Here is an 18,462-nt window from a genome sequence, read left to right on the forward strand (position 1 = left end):
TTATCACGTGCAGCATCTAAACCGGGTCATTTAAAAAGCTGTCAGATTTGATCTAAGATGTACTTTTTCTTACACATAACAAAAGTTCACACTGCACGTTAGACGGTTTGTACAGTATAATGATAATGATTACATAGCATGTTGTCCTATATTTAAGGTGCAGTGCATGCCACACGTATAGACCTGTATGCCATATAAAAATGTGCACGAAGCAACACATCCAACGTTCAGTAATGTGAAAATGTTTTATGTATTTTCTCTGATGCGTCTCAAGCAGGAAATTCCGCGTGCTCTTCTCTTTTTTTTTCTTCTCCACTTGGCCGAAACTGACGAGCTGGCTGCTGTTTACTGAGCGCCTGAGGCGATGCCATGTCAATACGCATAGCTGTTAGGACCAGCCTTGGAGGCGTAGCTCTTCAGAGTATCAGCAAGTGCTGAACAAGGAACAGGCTCAGATTCATTGAAGGAGGTGGAGGGTAGCGCACACAAGTTCTCTTCCCTGCAGAGGAGTCCAAGTCATCCTTCAGCGCCAAAACTGAGCGAAAACAAAGCTGTTCTTTTAAAAGACGAGACTTCAGCTAAGGAGGAGGAATAATTAAAACAGGTAAGCGGATTAAATGAGCTCATATGAAGCGAGTATACAGGTAGTAGACGGCTTTTAAACAACACGTAAAGCTCCAACGATGCTCGATGCGTGCGTAAATAGTGCTGCATAGCTATGAAATAACTGGTTTAAAGATATTTAACGACTTTATTAACTCTTACTTTGGATACCAAACGAGAATAAAATCATTTTCTGAATACTTATTGAAAAAAAGAAAGACCCTATAGAAATATGTCAACACAATTTTCGCGTTTGTATTTACTTCTCCATCTTCTCAGCTTGTCTCTGCGCCGTTCATCTGCCTCCCCGTTCAAACACGGAGTCGGGCTACTGTTTACCACGCTGACATCTGATAAGAGGAGTTTGTTTCCAGCCTGAGCTGATACAAATCAACAATGACAACAATGTGACATTGTATGTGTCTGCCGTCAGCAGGAGCCTGTGTTCTTTCATCGATTCGGTACTTTTTGTGCGTAATGACGCACAAAGCAAAACTCTTTTTTTTTTTAACAAACACTTTTATCTGTGCGGAAACCTGTCTTGAAAAGAGTTTCTCCCACACTGAAGCATGTAAATAGACTGACAGGAGAAACTTCTGACCAGCAATGCTGCACCTGCACCATTCTTCCTGCCTGCATTAGCACATGAAAATAGCCTTCAATCGCTTTTATATTGTGTGTATTGAGTAACAAAAGGCGTTTTCGGCTAATTTGTAACTGGATGCTCGCGGGGGAGAAAGGGCAGAAACACACACACCCACACGCACATGCACACACACACGTACACACACACACAGAGAGAGAGAGAGAGCGAGAGAGAGAGAGAGGGAGAGAGAGATGGGCTTCGTGTGCTGCCTCTGTTATCTGATGGTGTGGGTGTTAAAAGGTTAATTAGCTTGAAGCCTGTGGGGCTACCTGGCACCTCCAGGTAGTTTCCATATAATATGATGGATTTAGACAGAGATCCTTGTGAGGGATTATCTCTGCATAGAAAATCCCTCCACTGTTAGAGTGAAAAGCACTCTCCAGCGTTTAAAAATAACTGAAAGTAAAATAATTAAATGTCAGGATTCTGGTTTTTCTCCCAAAGTGCTTTATCAGAGGCAGCGGTCCAAGAACCAAAGCAGTGATGTGAAAAGTATCCAACAGTAAGACTTGAAGCAAAGATATCCTGTTAAATGTTACTTTGGTAAAAATGAAAGTAAATTAAAGTATCTGATAATAAATGTACTAAAGTACTAAAGTTATCAAATAATGTAATGGAGTAAAGACAATAAAAAAATCAAATAAAGTGTAAGTACCTCAAAATTGTACTTAAAGCAACACTATGTAACTTTACAGTAATTCTGGAGAAAGATAGTTGATTGATGAGTTTCATCCCCAGATTATCAAACACCAACGCTTTGGGTTGATGGTTTGGGTCCGACGCCAAAGACCCAATTTGGTATTTGATTTTATTGGTATTTGACGATCTGGGTATGAGACTGGCGTACCCCGCCACTCACCCAATGTTAGCTTGGATCGACTCCAGCACCCCGCATCCCTACAAAGGATAAGTGGCTAAGGTAATGGATGGATGGATGGATGGATGGAAAGAGACTGAACTATCTTTCCTCACAAAGTTACATAGTGTTGCTTTCAGTATAGTACTTGAGTAGATGGTCTTAGTTACATTCTGTCACTATTGTTAAGATCCCTTATAAGTAGAAGTTGTAATACCAAATTTAAAAATAGTGAATTATAGGCAGAGTCTCGATTCGTAATGAGTAAAAGCACAGAAGTATTTATCAGATATATATATTCAAGGTAAAATTCCTCATTGGCTGCTGTTAGGAGTGAGTTATAAGTACAACATCTGTATGTGTAGGTAGTTTAAGTTAACTGTTCATTTATAAAACAGATGTTTGAATGTGTGTTTTTGGCTAATCCAGTGATTTAAATAGTCATAAATCTTATATTTGCATACAGTGCAGCGCAATAATTTGCAACATTTCCCACAATGCTCTAGTAAACCCCACCCACATGTAATATTATTAATTTTTAGATTATTTCATTATTATCACTGGTGAACTAATGTGTAAACAGCATTTTAATGTTACAGCTGGTGTAGGAGGAGCTTATTTGAACTACTTTGCATACTAATGAGCATTTGTTTACAGTTTTATTTGTTACATACATGTTACAGTTTCAAATTTTTTACAAGCTGATCATATGTTTTGTATATTTAAAATATGAAGCTTTAACACAACTGTCAAATGAATGTTGTGTACTCAAACATACTGTATAGAGGTGCCCCAGTAGCTCAGTTGGTAGAGCGTTTGCCACATGTACAGAGGCTGTGTCCTTGCCACAGTGGCCCAGGGTTCAAACCTGATCAGTGGCCCTTTGCTGCATGTCATCCCCCCTCTCTCTCATCCTGTTTCCTGTCACTCTTAAGCTGTACTGTCAAGTAAAAGCTGAAAGAATGCTTACATTTTTAAAAAAAATACAGTATTTGGAGCTGAGATGTGGTGGAGTATAAGTATTACAGACCTACGGCACACCAGACAGCTGCACATCCTAATACATTCCAGGTGTCCTTGTATATACTTATTTTCACTTTGGCCTCTTCTTTCATCCTCCTCTGTGACTCTGTGCCAATTATCCTGTGTGCAGCCCGACTCTCCCACACACACAGACAGACAGATGTCTGACGCGGTCACATTTCACTGCTTTCCGCCGTGCTGTGTCACCCAGTGGTCAGTGACCCTCTTTTTAACCTCGCTCGGACCATCTCGCAGGCGTCAAGCCTCCCGCTGATCCCTGCACACAATTCACTCTGTGGGCGTACGAGTCGGTGGGGTTAAGCCGCTCGTGTTCTGGTTTTGATCTATTACCTTTCACCTCTGATCTCTCACGCAGCGGCAGGCTGCCAGTCAGGGGAGCTGAGAGAGACATCACAGGCCAGGTTATTGGCATGCAAAGCTGCTCTAGACTACCGCCTCTGTGATCTTACATATTGCTGCAGTCACCTTACTCAGAGCGCTAATGCGGCTCGTATTTGAAATTGTGAGCATGTGTTCGCCTGTTATAAGAATCAGATGTTGTAAAATGACGTATTCGCAGTCATGAGCAGCTTTTCTTTGATCATCAGGGTGGTGACAGCTCCTCTCTCACCCTCTCCTTCAGGAGCAGAAGAAAAACATGGGGATTTTTATGTGAGAGAAAACATTCTTTAAAATGGCATCAGGTTTCCCACCCTGCCCAAATGCTTTATCTTGGAATGCCCGGAACGCTCCGGAAATACACCCTGTTTGGACTTCTCGATCCCATTTCCTTATGTCTAATCTGCGCTCTGTGCAAGTGGAGCTAATGTAAACATTTATTGTACCGCTCCCCCCCTGACTGCACATCAATCACAGAAAACCCTTATGTTTGTGACATGGCAACAGAGAGCCTCTATTAACTAATGAAAGCAGTGTTTTAACAACTTAACCACATTAAGATTCTTCAGGATCCGGTGGCATACCGCAAGTGGCTTTATGTTTTATTAGCTCATGCAGTTTAGGTCCACACGGGTAAAATAAACCGTACTTTATGTGACAGAAAATTGCTTCTTAAATATGATACCAGAAGGTGAAGCATTGGATCTTTAGCTGGTTAAATGTATGCTGCAAGGAATGATGATTTGATGTCTTGTTTTTCCAGGATCTGTCCCAGTCAGAGTTGGTGTGCGTCTTCTCCCAGAGCTGAAAAATGAGTCTGAGCCCCAGTGATCTGGATGACCTGCTGCAGTGGTTTGGAGACCCCAACATCTCCAAAGCCTTCAGCAACATAACGAGTGTGGAATCGATGGTGTGTGACACGGCGTTCAACCGCAGCGCCTTGCTCTACTCCATGTGCGTCCTCTACACCTTCATCTTCATTGTCGGGTTGGCTGCCAACGCTCTGGTCCTCTGGGTGAACATCCGCGCTCAGAGAGACTCCACCCCTCGCCACGAGACGCACATGTACATCGCCCACCTGGCGGTTGCGGACCTGTGCGTGTGCGTCACCCTGCCGGTGTGGGTGAGCTCACTGGCCCAGCACGGCCACTGGCCCTTCGGCGAGGTGGCATGCAAGCTCACGCACTTGCTCTTCTCCGTCAACCTCTTCGGCAGCATCTTCTTCCTGGCCTGCATGAGCGTGGACCGCTACCTCAGCGTGACGAGGCCCAGGGACAGCGAGGGAGGCGTGCGCAGGAAGTTGATCCGACGTGGAGCTTGCGTAGGGGTGTGGCTTCTTGCTCTGGTCGCCTCCCTTCCTGACACCTACTTCCTGCGTGCTGTGAAGTCGACACACGGGGACTTAATGCTGTGCAGGCCGGTGTACCCAGGGGAGAACCACAGTGACTGGGTGGGGGGAATGCAGCTGAGCTTCATCCTGCTGGGCTTTGTTCTCCCCTTCCCCGTCATTGCAGTCTTCTACGCCCTGCTCGCCAGGGCTTTCAAGCACTCCTCTTCCTCTTCATCATCATCTGCAGTGGAGCAGGAGCGTCACGTGAGCCGCAGGGTGATCCTGGCCTACATCGTAGTGTTTCTGGGCTGCTGGGGGCCCTACCACGCCGTCCTCCTCGCTGATTCCCTGGTTCAGCTGGGCCTGGTGCCTCAGACCTGCGGCCTGGAGAATTTCATCTACGTGGCCTTACACCTCACCCAGTGTCTGTCCCTGCTCCACTGCTGTTTCAACCCCATCCTCTACAACTTCCTCAACAGAAACTACCGCTACGACCTCATGAAGGCCTTCATCTTTAAATACTCCACGAGGACGGGCTTGGCGCGCCTCATCGATGCTTCCAACATGTCCGAGACCGAGTACTCTGCTGTAGCTGTAGACAACCCACCACAGATCTGAAACATTCCTCGAACACTGTTTCTAAATCTAAATGGCTAATGTAAACTTATGTTTCAGCTGATTTGTTTTATCAGAATATGTCCGCTCTCAGCCTCACGTTTGACATTAGAACACGCCGATCCAGCATCCTTTTTTACAGGAATCTACTTGAGTCATGTAGAGAAGCTTGAAGACAGGCTCAACTTTGATGGACTGATTTAAAAGCACTTAGAAAGCAGTTTTATTAGAAACTGATACTGAAATCTTATGAATATCGTCACTCATTTGTAAAGCCAAAACAGTGACCGTAAATGTGTAAAATCATTGCCTGTACTGTGTGTGTAGGAATGTATTGTGTGCGTGTGTGTTCGTGTGTGTGTGTGTGTGTGCATAATCTGCCGGGCATTGAATACTGATAGTATCATAGTTATATTGTTAATCTTTTTGTATCACGTTGTATTTATATACTGTACATTTGCCTCTTTTATATTGTAATTCAAAGTCTTCACACGCTGATGTCTGCTCAGTGCTCCACTTCATGCAGCGCTGCCTCATCGTGTTCGTCGAGCCACTGACTGGCTCAGTGTAGTAGTCCTGCTGCCTCATTGTTAATCATAACCTCATGTCACATGAGCTGAACCCTTCAGACAAATAACTCAATTTTGAGTTCTTTCATGCAACTTGCATTTGTAAGTTTTCTTTAAAAAAAAGGAAAGAAAAGTGTGTGTTCTGTGTTTCATTGTTTTGGTAATAAACTTTTTTGCTCAGAGATGATCAGTATCAGATTGATACTCATGTCGAAAACTAAATATGATCAGTTCGGCTCAGTATGAAGACTTGAAACTGCTAGCCCAACTCTGTCTAACGACAAAAAATATCCACCCACCAGCACCCCCAAAGCTCATTAATCAATATAAAATATCTTGTTTAATCTGCGTGAAAACTGAAGGGTGTTTGACCATTTCTTGGCCGGGTGCAGTGACTTCCTCTCGTATTTGAGTCTTTGTGCAAAGCTAAGCTACATGCTTTAAAGGTGCAATATGTTACAATACCTTTTGAATACTTGCAACAAACAAATGGGGGGCAGCATATCACCCAAGTATCGGCTAGCTGCTGCAAACTGTAGCTGCCGTAAGCTAGGTAGCTCAGTTAGCCATGCAGCTAGCGATCCAGACTTGGAGCTCATAGTGGTATTACAATAAATAAAAAAACTTGCCTTGCCTACAAGACAGGACAGGCTGGGGCTAGCTGATTAGCATAATAAATACATAGATGACTTTAATATAACGTCAAAACTCTTACTTCTTCAGATTCAGTTGATTGTTTTAGTTTTCTTACATATTGTCACATAATCTCCCACCTTCTGTTGCAGATTTAGATTTATGTTGCAAAATTCATTCAGTATCTTACATCATCCCGCTCACCATCTCTGCGCTAGCTTCAACTGGGCCTACTGAGCTTGAAGAGCAGATAGATGTAGCTCCTGTCTCTTCTGAAAAGTATTACATAATATACTGGACTGTCACCATATTTTGCATCAGTGCTCATAGTGGAAATGATGCACATGTCCATGTGGTAATAATCCTGCTGTGTCAGCACACAGGCCACAGATGGCTAAGACTTTTATTATGACCAAATAGCATGAGTGAATAGCTTTACTACTTTCATGGAGGCAGCAGCTGTGGTGTGCAACAACCAAGTGTTTATTAGGGACCAAATAACATAAGACATTGTAGCATCAGTTTAGAAAGAGAGAGAGGGAAAGTGTGTGTGTGTGTGTGTGTGTGCACCACTGCTTGACAGCAAGAGATGACGTTTTTCATGTCACACACATTGAGTTATATAGTTTACTCTCTGTCCGTTGTAGGAACACACATATTCTTTTAATAGTCTGACATAGAGCACATTGTGTCATGTGAATGGTTACACATGTATGCTTTTACACTGAAAAGATTTCATGTTGCGATTAGAAAAGACTGGAGACACGAACATGTGTCTACAAGAACAGAGGCATTCCTTTGGTATTGTAACGTGTAACATGTGTGCAATGTGTGTGTTTTGTTATATTAAATCCATAGAAAATGTTCTGCCTCAGTGATTTCTTTGGTTCTTGTCAAAATAATCTCACAGCTTAATATCCTCCATGCCTCGAGATGACTAAAATAATGTGTTTTATGGGAAGCTCTGGTGGAACGTGTTTCAGAAATGCTTTCGCTGCCCCATTTGAGGCATTGAACTTATAAACACAGCAATCAAACTCATCCAGACATTGCGAAAACACTGCAACAACATCACTTTGGGTGGTTTATCACAGCTGTCGCGTGACTTGATGCACTGTACGGTGGGCTAAGGCCTGACAGAGAATACACATTTATATACACAATTATTTTTACACCAACTGTCTTTAAGATAGCAAAGAAGACATATTTTACCATTGACTGTATAAAACATGGAAGGAGCTTCTGGTTCTGTGGAGGGAGGCCAACAGAAAAGTGTCTTAAACTGGCATTCTTCCTAAAGACCAGCAGGGGGGACTCCACTGGTTAAAAAAAAAAGTCTGATTGTATGTAAGCTTATGAGAAAATGACCCTACTTCTCACTTGATTTATTATCTCAGTAAACAGTTTCCTCATGTCTCAATCACTTATTTCAAGCCTTCTTCAATACAGCATGATGTTCTTAAATAATCATCCCATTAAAGCCGGCTATGCTTTAGGGTGTGGCTACCTTGTGATTGACAGGTCGCTACCACGGCATGTCCTTGGGTTCTCAGTCAAATCTAATCAGGATATCCTCCCCAGCTCCACCCTCTCATCTAAATATAGTCGTTTGTGGCTTCATAAAAACTAAGATGTTGACAGCCATAATGCCAAACTCAAGGCTTAAAAATGGTAGTACACAAACCCAATGGGAGTTGTCACAGTGGGTTTACACTTGGATGTTGCTCAAGCCAATTTAAAGACAGGGTGTGACTTTTTCTTTTAACCAGCAGGCTTGGATGAAAAGTCATTTTGTTCATTCACATCCAGTACAATAATTGGTGAGACATTTAGTGAGACAGTAATTTCTTTTTTTTCTTATTTCTATACATGATTCATTTTTCTAAATGTGTGATTACTTGCTGAGTTTAAAAATCAGCCTTTTCATCCATAATTAAAATTAAAAAAAATGTATTTGCTTACATTAACTTTGCTCATGCTCAGCTATCGTCAAAAAGTAGCATAACTTAGAAACATGACATACTGTACATCACCAAATTTTATTTTGAAAATGCTCACCATGACTTATGAAAACAACAAAAACTAAAATGGCTCTCAGTAGAGCGCATACCTCAGCCGAGGCCCAACAGTCCCCTTTAATTAAATGAAGCCTACATCAATCTCAAATACCCTGTATCACTCTAACTTTAAAGTGCCCATAACTGCTGAACCATAATCTTAGTTCACCAGATCAAGAATCCGCATCAGATTATACTCACTCGTAGATTCCAGCCACCTAAATATGCCTGATTTTTTCCATCAAGATCCATGCATTATACCCTGAGACCAACAAACGAACAGGGGTGAAAACAGATAACCATTTCTATTGGCAGGCCTGGTCCCTGGTAATACCTTTGTCTTTGCTGCCTGTTGCATCTCCAACTGTTCTCCTGCAGAACTGGGGCAACAACTCTTCAGTGTTTCGCTCCTTTAACCCCAGTACTTGACCTGCTCTGCTGTGGGAGGGACAACATCCTGCCACTGTTATCCTCATGACAACCCTTCAGTCTGCCCTTCTTGCAACCAGCTGCCGTTTGCGAGTACTACAGCCTCTTCAGGCAAAACCCTCTCCTCCCATGGGATGTGTTTGGTGAGGAGGACCATCTTGGTGGCCAAGGACCACACATCTGGGTGGAGGGATGTGGTGATCTTCCTGCCAAGGATAACCATCGTTTTCGCCTGAGGAGAGTAGTGCTGATGCAGATCCTTCTAGTGTTCCCTCCTTTCCTGGAGAAATTAATTAGATTTTCTTTTTTTTTTGACTCAGTTACTGTCGTTTGTCTGCTTAAAATAAAAAATAATTGTTAGCAATAAAAGTCCAGCTGCGATATTTTTCAGTTTATTTTGTTTGCATGCCTCTTCTTTCTAACATCTGAAAATAATTTTGGACTTGCACAGCCTTTCTTGATTTGGAGTATTTCACCTCTTGCCGATGGATTTCCATTATCTCAGCCTGCTTTTTCCGTTTTTGATCACGTCACCAGCTGTAGTGCCCTTGAGACAGTACAATCTTGCTGACGGGATGTAATGAAGGTTGGATTGGCAACAGGAGAGCAGTCCTGGTGCCAGAGTGTCATAGGTTAGCCTGAGGAGGAAGCTGTGCAGGGATTTCCAAAGGTCAAACCAACTGAGTGATCTGCTGATGATAACCCTCCCAGCTTCCTTCTTCCCTGTGACACTGCCTTGATCTCCCTGTGCCTTGGGTGTGTGGTGTCACCTCTGCCACAACCATGGCCTCACTCTCCTTTCTTGTGTGAATGATTTCCCCCTCGTCTGACCTGAACCCTGTCAATATCTTCCTGATGTTGCTGCCTGCTGATGGTTCACTCCAGGTCAGTGAATTTCCAACAACTTAGTCACTATACAAATGCAGTGTGTAAACAAGTCAGCTTTGTAGGAGCTGGAATGCAGATTTCTTTGCTTTTGTGAGAGCCGGATTAACCTGGCAGTATGCCCTTGAGCAAAAGAGTGGACTGTGAGCCACTGCTGAGCCCTGTGTACTACCCAACGTATTATGGTTATAAGCTGATCAAATTTGAATTTAATAATATTTATATATGCATCATGTGAGCATAATATCAACTGAGATATTGAAGTTAATAAAAGTAGATCTGGAGACTGAAACCCTCTAAAAGCCTGGGACTAAAGGTGAGGTACAAAAAGTCTTAAGAGAGTACTCCACTGATTTAGCATGGCACTCCTACTCCCTTGTTTTCCACATTCCTCTTCCTCAGGAAAATGTGGTGCCTACATTGCCCATAACGCAATCTGACCACCAAAAGTGAGGTCGGAGGTGTGTTGTGCTAGTTGCCGCTAACATAGCCTCGAACTTCTATCCGCAAGTAGAGCAGAGGAAAGGACTATGGAGGATCTGGTCAGAGGTCCCTTTTAAAACCAGTCACTTGTTTTAAAAGCTAAGGGACTAGACTGATTCCCTCGATAAAAAGCCAGTGGGATTTTTCAATTGTTTTTTGGATTATTGCACAAAATAAGCTCTGTGGTGAACACGATTTTATTTTTTTATGTTTTTTTTCAACAAGATAATCTTCACAAATGAACACCACTTTTATGATTTAGTAAGTAAAATGCTAATATTAGGCTATGAAAGAACTACACAGCCATTTTTAAGACACAAAAGCTTCAAATATCACAAGTCAGGTATTTAATGGGGTATTTTATGGCTTAAAACAAAGTGTTTGGGAATCTAATCAAAAAACCCATTAAAAGCCCAACAATACTTGATTTCTGGGGCCGATGCTGATCGATATCGGTTTAACAATAAACTACATTGTCTAAAATGACACTGGTGCACTGAAACAGTACACCTTACTGGAAATGTATTAAATTAAGAATCACCACACCAATACCAATGTATCTCAGTCCTGCAGCACTCTTCTCACGCTTGGACAAATTTACTGCAGTTCTTTTTTTTTTTCTCTGTCCTGTATGCACTGACAAAACGATATCGATCTATCTGACTCAGGCTCCAATGGTAAGTTAGTGTATTTCCACAGATGGCACACACACACACACACACCCACTCACCCACCAACCCACCCACACATACACAGACTCATACACAGACAAGAGATGGATGTTTAACATATACTTAATATGCTATATATAATTCCAGACCTCGTGTTGTCCTGTATTTCAGACCAAGTCCTGTTATTCCAAAGCATCCCGCTCATACAGTAGATGTTTAGGTGCTGCAGTCACGTCTGAATACACTCGGGCTGAACAGATTGTAACACACACGTCTGTTCTTCCACCACTAAGCAGCCTGTGTTTTACTTGGCATGCACATACGCTGTGAAGTGTTTTGCTTCCTTTTACAGTTTGCCAGTTATGATTCTCCTCTGTTCCCATTATAAGTTGCTTATACAGGACGTGTCAAACACATTACTGAGCCAGTCTTCTATGCAAACCCAAACACTGTACTGTTTGTAAAAAAAATGTGTAAAACTGGAGTAAGGTCTGAAAGTTCTCCCCCTGATAACACTTTACTTCTAAGACACAGTCTCACTGTGTGCAGGTCTCTGTTGTCACATGCAATAAATATGTCCTCTCCAAACCAAAGAGAGGATTTACAGGAAAAAGCTAAGTGGTTTAAAACTGGATAATGAAATCATCTGATGTCCAGCTCATTCCTGGCTTTTCCTATAAATAGTTCATGTATGAGTTACAGCACATTCTTAATGGAGGTATCTGTTTAATTTGCTTTAAAAAGCATATGAAATGGACCAGAGATGAAGTCAATTAAGGGAGTGTTGCTTTGCATGATGGTAGTCTATACCTTATGCTGAGGAAAGATAAATTAATGATGAGACAGGCAGGAGGTGCAGGGTGGAGAGTAATTTAGAACAACTGGATATTTTTATGCTCTCTGCAGGAGGAGCACATTTTGAAAACATACCCTGCATGTGTAGCTGTAAATGCAACTTACATTATTTCTGGCCAATTTCCAAGCACTGAGAATAAGTTCAATTCCCAATCAAGTCTGAGCTCGCTTCGCTCGGTCTGGCAGGAATTCCGCATGAGTACTTACAGCGAATAAAGACTCTTGAATTATTAATGAAGAAGAACGCAGCAGCTGCTTGTGCTCACAGGGAGTTTTTGGTGTGAATATAAAGAAAGTCAAGAAAGAGGATAGGGTTAGTTTGACACTCCATGACTCCACTCCCGTCAGCAGAGGAGGACAAGTGCTATGGCCAGATGTTGGGCAGATGTTTAGTCAAAGGGGAAAGAAAAATTAGAGTTAAATGACCAACCTGAATTTGGATCAAACAACACCAATGGCACACGTCAATTTACAAAGTCACGGCTTATTTAACCTTCCGAGCGGAGGCCTGACAACATGAGGATGAGGGCGGATTCTTTGTGAGCGCTGGAATACATCAACAGAAACTTGAGGTCTGACCAAAGCTGGAGTTTATTTTGCTGTGTTCAGGACTAATGATGATACTGTTAGGGTCTTTAAGAGCCAATGGCCCATGCACGATATATTTTCCATTGCAGACAAGAAGAAACAGAGCGAAAAGCCCAGCAGCTGCGGGACCAAAAGGGAGATTTTTAAAGTGTCGGGTCAACCGAATTCCAAAAAACATATTTTTTTACTTGGTTTATTTGCCTAAGTTTTGAGATATCTGACATTTCTGCCTCAACGACAATACAATGGAGTGGAATTTAAATAGATACAGTGGGTTCAGTGAATTATCCAGTTTCTGTTTCTGGAAAAATGTTGCTGTTGAATTTTTTAAGTGTCATCTTTCATTGCTGCTAGCACCATAATAATTAACATTTCATTTGTGACGTGGGTGTGGAGGCAGAAAAACCTCACAAACAGTTTTCTCAAAACCAGGGCAAATAAAGAAACCTCTATGCAAGGCTGGGAGTGAGAGTGAAGTATGGGAAATGTGATATTTTTCTTAGTTTGGTTTTATAACCCTTTATTATTATTGGATAGAATTATTATGAGATTCACATTGAAGAGAGCACTATACAAATTATCAGAAGAAAAATCTCAAATGCAAATGAACTCATCCAGCAGAAATGTAACTTGAATTGGAGGGGAACTACAGGGAGCTTGGCTGCATAAAGCCACTTGAGAAATGTAAGGGCTCAGTAAAGGTCTCAATTATCATCATTTTTCCTGTATAAATGTATCATTTTACTGTATATTTAGTTTCCTGAAATACATTACAGGATGATAGTAAAGCACTTGTCAGCATGCCTCATTATTTGAGCATAACAATTTCAATAAATTGTGTCCAAAAAGCCTCAATGCTGTTTATTCCTGCTGTTGCCATGCATACATGGGGACTCCTGTTACGCATCGTACATTGTGTTAGTATCCAGTGTTTGTTGGCATTTTCTTGGCAGGGAGTGATAACATTACAGTACCCTCCCTGCCTCCAACCTTCAAAAATATGTCTCCCCTGAAAGCATAGGTGGAATTTGAATAATGGCAACATTATTATTCCTTTGGAAGGTCCAAGTGACTCGGTCTCCACCAGCTCTTGAACAAAATATCTGGCTATTTAGCTGCCAAATGGTCCACTAGGTCCACAGATATAGTCGCTAATTATGTCTGTCTGCTGCTTGGTGCTGGACAGGAGGTGTACCATGGGTCTTTAGAAATGTTTTTGCTGGAAAGCGAATTGATAAGAGCTGACTGAACCAAAACAGTGATATTCAGGAGAACAGTAAAGGGCTATAAAAGTAAAAGAATGAGCTGTCACTCCTTTATTTTTTCACAGGTAAAAGAAAATATTGGATAGTGCAGTTTTAATTGTAAATGTATTAGATAGTGTTTACAGTATATATACCATGATGTATAATGTCTCTAAAAAAGTACAACCATATTTGGCTTAAAACCATAAATACTCTATGTTTCTTATACTCCCAGTCAGAATTCTTGGCTAAAAACATCCATCGGAGCCTCTTACTGTTATTTATGGTCCAAACAAAGATTAGACACAGAGTGCTCCAAAATAAGCTTCACATGTCCCATGAGTAATGGGTTGTGATGTTCTCTCCTGTTACCTACTACCCCATGCCCGATAATGCTCGGCCCTTCATAAACCATCCCACAGCTTATTGTTAGTGTGAAAGCTCTAATCTCTTCCAGATACACAAATGTAACTGTATAGGCAGGACACACATGGCTGTGAAGGCTGATATTTGGGAAGCTGATTTATACCACACTCCGTGCCCAAGCTTTGGATCCGGTGTTTAGACATCACCTAATTCATCCACCATCCCGTCGGCTTTAGCTCAGCCTTTATGTGCAGCTTAAAGTTCACCGTGCACTCGATCAGCTCAGCGGCACGCTCGTGTCAGAGCCCATGATGAAACTTCAGAGACGTGTCAGAGAAGAGAAGGCAGCTGCTGTGCAGCTTACAGAGGCACACAGATCCACACAAACCATTTGCCTGTGTTATTATACATAGAATCTGTCATACATTTTATAAGCACCCGTTTATGTGTTTGAAGTAAGAGGGAGGTTTATTATAACTTCATGTGAAATTGCCAAGTCACTTTTATACAATACTGTTTATTCAACTAATCTTTCTACTTATCTTAGCATGTTAAGTACCCCCGTGAACAAATAGTATACTTTATTGTATTAAAAATATATGTTAGGCATAGAAAATACAAGTATTACAAGTATACTTTTACTTTTTGGGCTTAATTTATGTATAGCCTATTTAAAATGTATTTTTAAAAAGAGTACTTTGGAATAGATGTCATTATGTTTAACTTCACTGTACTAAAAACAAATGTACTAATTGAACAAATGTTTTTTTGAGTGTACTTCTAGAAAGTGCACTTTGTTGTAAGTATATTACATATACTATAATAAAATGTATAATACATTGCAAATACTAATTGTAGCAATTTAGTGTACTTATAGAAAGTATACTATTGTCATGTCCTTTGTAATACATTGTCAGTATCTTTTAAACTGAATACTTTGTCAGTATTCTTTCTTAAAGTATACTTTAATTTAACTTCATTATAGGTATATTTTAGTAGATTTACAAACAGTGCACTTTAATGTATACTTGCATACTTTTAATGCAAAATGTATCTATAAAATGTACAACATTGTCCTGCTGCTTCATGCACAGACACACACACACAACCAAAGGATACGAATTTCAATTGATAGAATGGATTATAAAACATAACGTGACAACACAAAGAACTTATGCTATAGCCAAAGTGCTACAATATACTAAGCTCAGAAATACAGTAAGTACACAGTTTTTCACCCCGTCAAATCACTCCTTTCATCCAAGATGCATAATGAATGACTTAACTACAGCACTTAGAGGCTGCCTGCAGGTAATGATAGCTTATTCTGGCTCCGGAGAGAGAATGACAGAATGTGAAGGTGTCGACGCACTTTTATCTCAGCTGACAGTAAGTGTTGACAGTGACAGCTAAAATAACAAGTAGTGTTTATGTCTTTCTCTGAAGGGGCAAAAAAAACAGCTAACTTCTGGCTGCACGTGATGTTTTGTCTGTGATGGCGTTTGAGCACCATCACAGACATCACAACGTCCTCCACTGGTTCCTGTCTGGGGTCAGACTCTGGCATTCCATTGAAAAAACACAGTTGTTTATTCAGACCAAAACAGGGCGTCCCACTCAAGTCTGCATGACATCACTGGACCAGAACCTTGTTTAATAAGCTTCATAAACTTGTAGCAGTGTCCTCAGTCTTTCTTCTTCGCAAGACACGCCACATTTATGAGATTCTCCCTAGAAAATTGTCTTTGTGAGACTAATTACAGCCCTGACATGTTATTCTCTTTAGGGACTTTTCAGGAGTCTTCCTCATATTCACTGGCTTTGAAATGTATATAAAATGAAGGTCTAGGTCCTTTTTTCATAACAGTGAAGCATGAAATTCTACAACTAAGGTGAAAACATGGAAATCCCCAAACTAGACTCAGCAGACTTTGCTTTCACAAATGAATGCAGCGTACACAATAGCAATTCTGTTTTTTTCTGCATTCTGATATTCACGTTACAATCACTGAGCGTTTCTTACCCGAGATGAAATGTACCAGTTGAACACCTGCCAATACCTCACTCATTCAAAACAGAGTAAACTGTATGTTGCCAAGGATGTACCTCATCTTATTTCCATTTTGGCCTGGGAATTATTAAATGTCATTAGAACGCCTGACTTCTTCAAAATCCTCCATGTAAAGCAATATCCCAGAGTCACTCTTCTCACAACAAAATCATTGGGGAAGCAATGAAAAAGAGATTACATGGAATAATAATTGTAATTTGACTGTGTATGGGTGCTCATTCTCAACACCTGCTGATGACATTACAGGGTCAGAGGTGAGCCTGCTCTGTTCTTGTATAATGCATTGTGAAAGCCATGGAGAGCTTTTCAGTCCATACGATCCAGAATCAAACTCTATTCTCTCCTGCCAAAAGTCACCTAGAAATTATAGTACATTCATATATGAATTTGGTCTCTTAAGTTTAGTGAGGAACCATAATTATTCCCTGGTGTAGGTTTTTCCATTGTAGGAGCTGTTACATGTTAGTCAATCCTGACGTTAGGAAAAGGTAGTAGTAGTAGGTGTACTGTTATATTTTTAAGTATTAAATTTCTTGACATTTTGTGAGGCTTTTTAGCCCATTTAATGTACTTGAAGCTAAGAGAGCTTGTGAAACTTGGCAAACTTACCACTGAGTGAACTCCAATCTGTAACTACAGCAGGGTACCATACTATAGCCTCTTGAGGTACAAAGTGGTATGACAGGTCAGGACAGGCTGAGGCAAGCTGGTTACCATGCTTAGTTCTGAAGACATCACTGCAACACAATACATATGTCTTTGACATAACAACACTGTTGTTTCTACACATTCTTTTGACAATGTTCATTTAATAATAAAACAAAATTTAATTCTGGCCTTATCTTACAAATTGCCCCTTTAACAGACAATGTAACCTGGGTGGCATTTGGGTTTCCTTCAAAATGTATTTGCTGTTGCACTAAACCATGACAGCACCTTCAGCTTTTTGTGTTTAGACTTCATAGCTGTGGTGACATTGCATTTCTCCATCTTTACATCAGCGTCTCACATTGTTCATACAGAACTCCATTGTATACACTGAATGTTAGTTAGACAATTATTGCCACTCATGATGAGTCAGTGTTTATGTCTGTCTGTCATTAAAAAGAAAAGAAAACATATGTGTCTCTTTCCCTCTCTGCTGCCTTCTCCTCTGGATAGCAGCACAGATCGACTCTGCTTGGTATCACTTTACAGGGAGTTTCTCTCACAGTGACACATACACACAATTCACAGCCTGAGGTGAAAACGAATGTCTGTATGTCATTCAACAACCACCTCGGAGTGTCTTGGCTTTAACAAGAGGTACTCGTCATCCTCCATAACACCGCAGTTACCTTTCCCCCGCAGGAGTGAAACTTCCACTGCTTCCCTGGAACTCACTCAACTCTTCCTCCATTATGTTGTCTTGGTTGCAGGCTCACTTTGGCTTGAACAACCTCTGACGCACCCTGCTGCAATAAGAGGGAACACGTTATAAGCATGCATACACAAATCCATACAAACAAGATGAACTACATTTGACTGCTTCAATTAAAAAACAACTTTGATTCTCAAACTGAGACTCCTGTATCTGATTGTGGTTGAGGTTTCCTGCAGTAGGAATAAAACAATAACCTCAAAACCGAACTGATTGCTGTTTCTGTAATCCTTCTCTGTGTATGAAAAGGAGAGTTTCCTCGCCACTGTTTTCCTAAGCTTGGTTTCACAGGGCTCAATAAACTTTTGTGTGGCTTGACAAATGAGTTTGTGAAACGGCTCCTGAGAAATAAAACAAAATCGCAGGGAGATGAATGGGAGAGGAAGTTGTAGTTTCCGGGTGTGGATGAGGGTGGTTTGGGTGGGGAAGCTGAGATCTGACACGCCCAATGTCTGTATGTGTATGACACCAAATCTCAGCATTCACCCGCACAATTGACCAAATGAAAACATGCCTCAGATTGTATTTCCCCTCTGGCCATTAGTTATGAATAGAAGATTTTCAGAGGCTGAACTGGTTTGTCCTTTCTCTGTCCCCTTTTCACCCAGGCAGTGGTTTTGAGTCGACCCACATATATCCATGACTTGTTTTATTCACTCCAAGCCATCGTTGTTGTCACAGCTGTAGCTATTTCATTGTTCAAAGATATTGAAATAGGA

At 41.2% G+C, this 18,462-nt stretch overlaps 1 protein-coding gene across 1 annotated transcript; it reads left to right on the forward strand.

Annotated features, from left to right (window-relative positions):
- The first annotated feature begins 453 nt into the window (after nucleotides 1–453).
- On the forward strand, nucleotides 454–7,538 carry LOC141002515 (atypical chemokine receptor 3-like). Its single transcript, XM_073473867.1, has 2 exons — nucleotides 454–604; nucleotides 4,291–7,538. The coding sequence occupies exon 2, from the start codon at nucleotides 4,339–4,341 to the stop codon at nucleotides 5,473–5,475; it is 1,137 nt and encodes a 378-aa protein (XP_073329968.1). The 5' UTR covers nucleotides 454–604; nucleotides 4,291–4,338; the 3' UTR covers nucleotides 5,476–7,538.
- Nucleotides 7,539–18,462: the final 10,924 nt, after the last annotated feature.

This window comes from Pagrus major, chromosome 9 (assembly GCF_040436345.1).
Source record: "Pagrus major chromosome 9, Pma_NU_1.0".
NCBI classification, from domain to species: domain Eukaryota; kingdom Metazoa; phylum Chordata; class Actinopteri; order Spariformes; family Sparidae; genus Pagrus; species Pagrus major.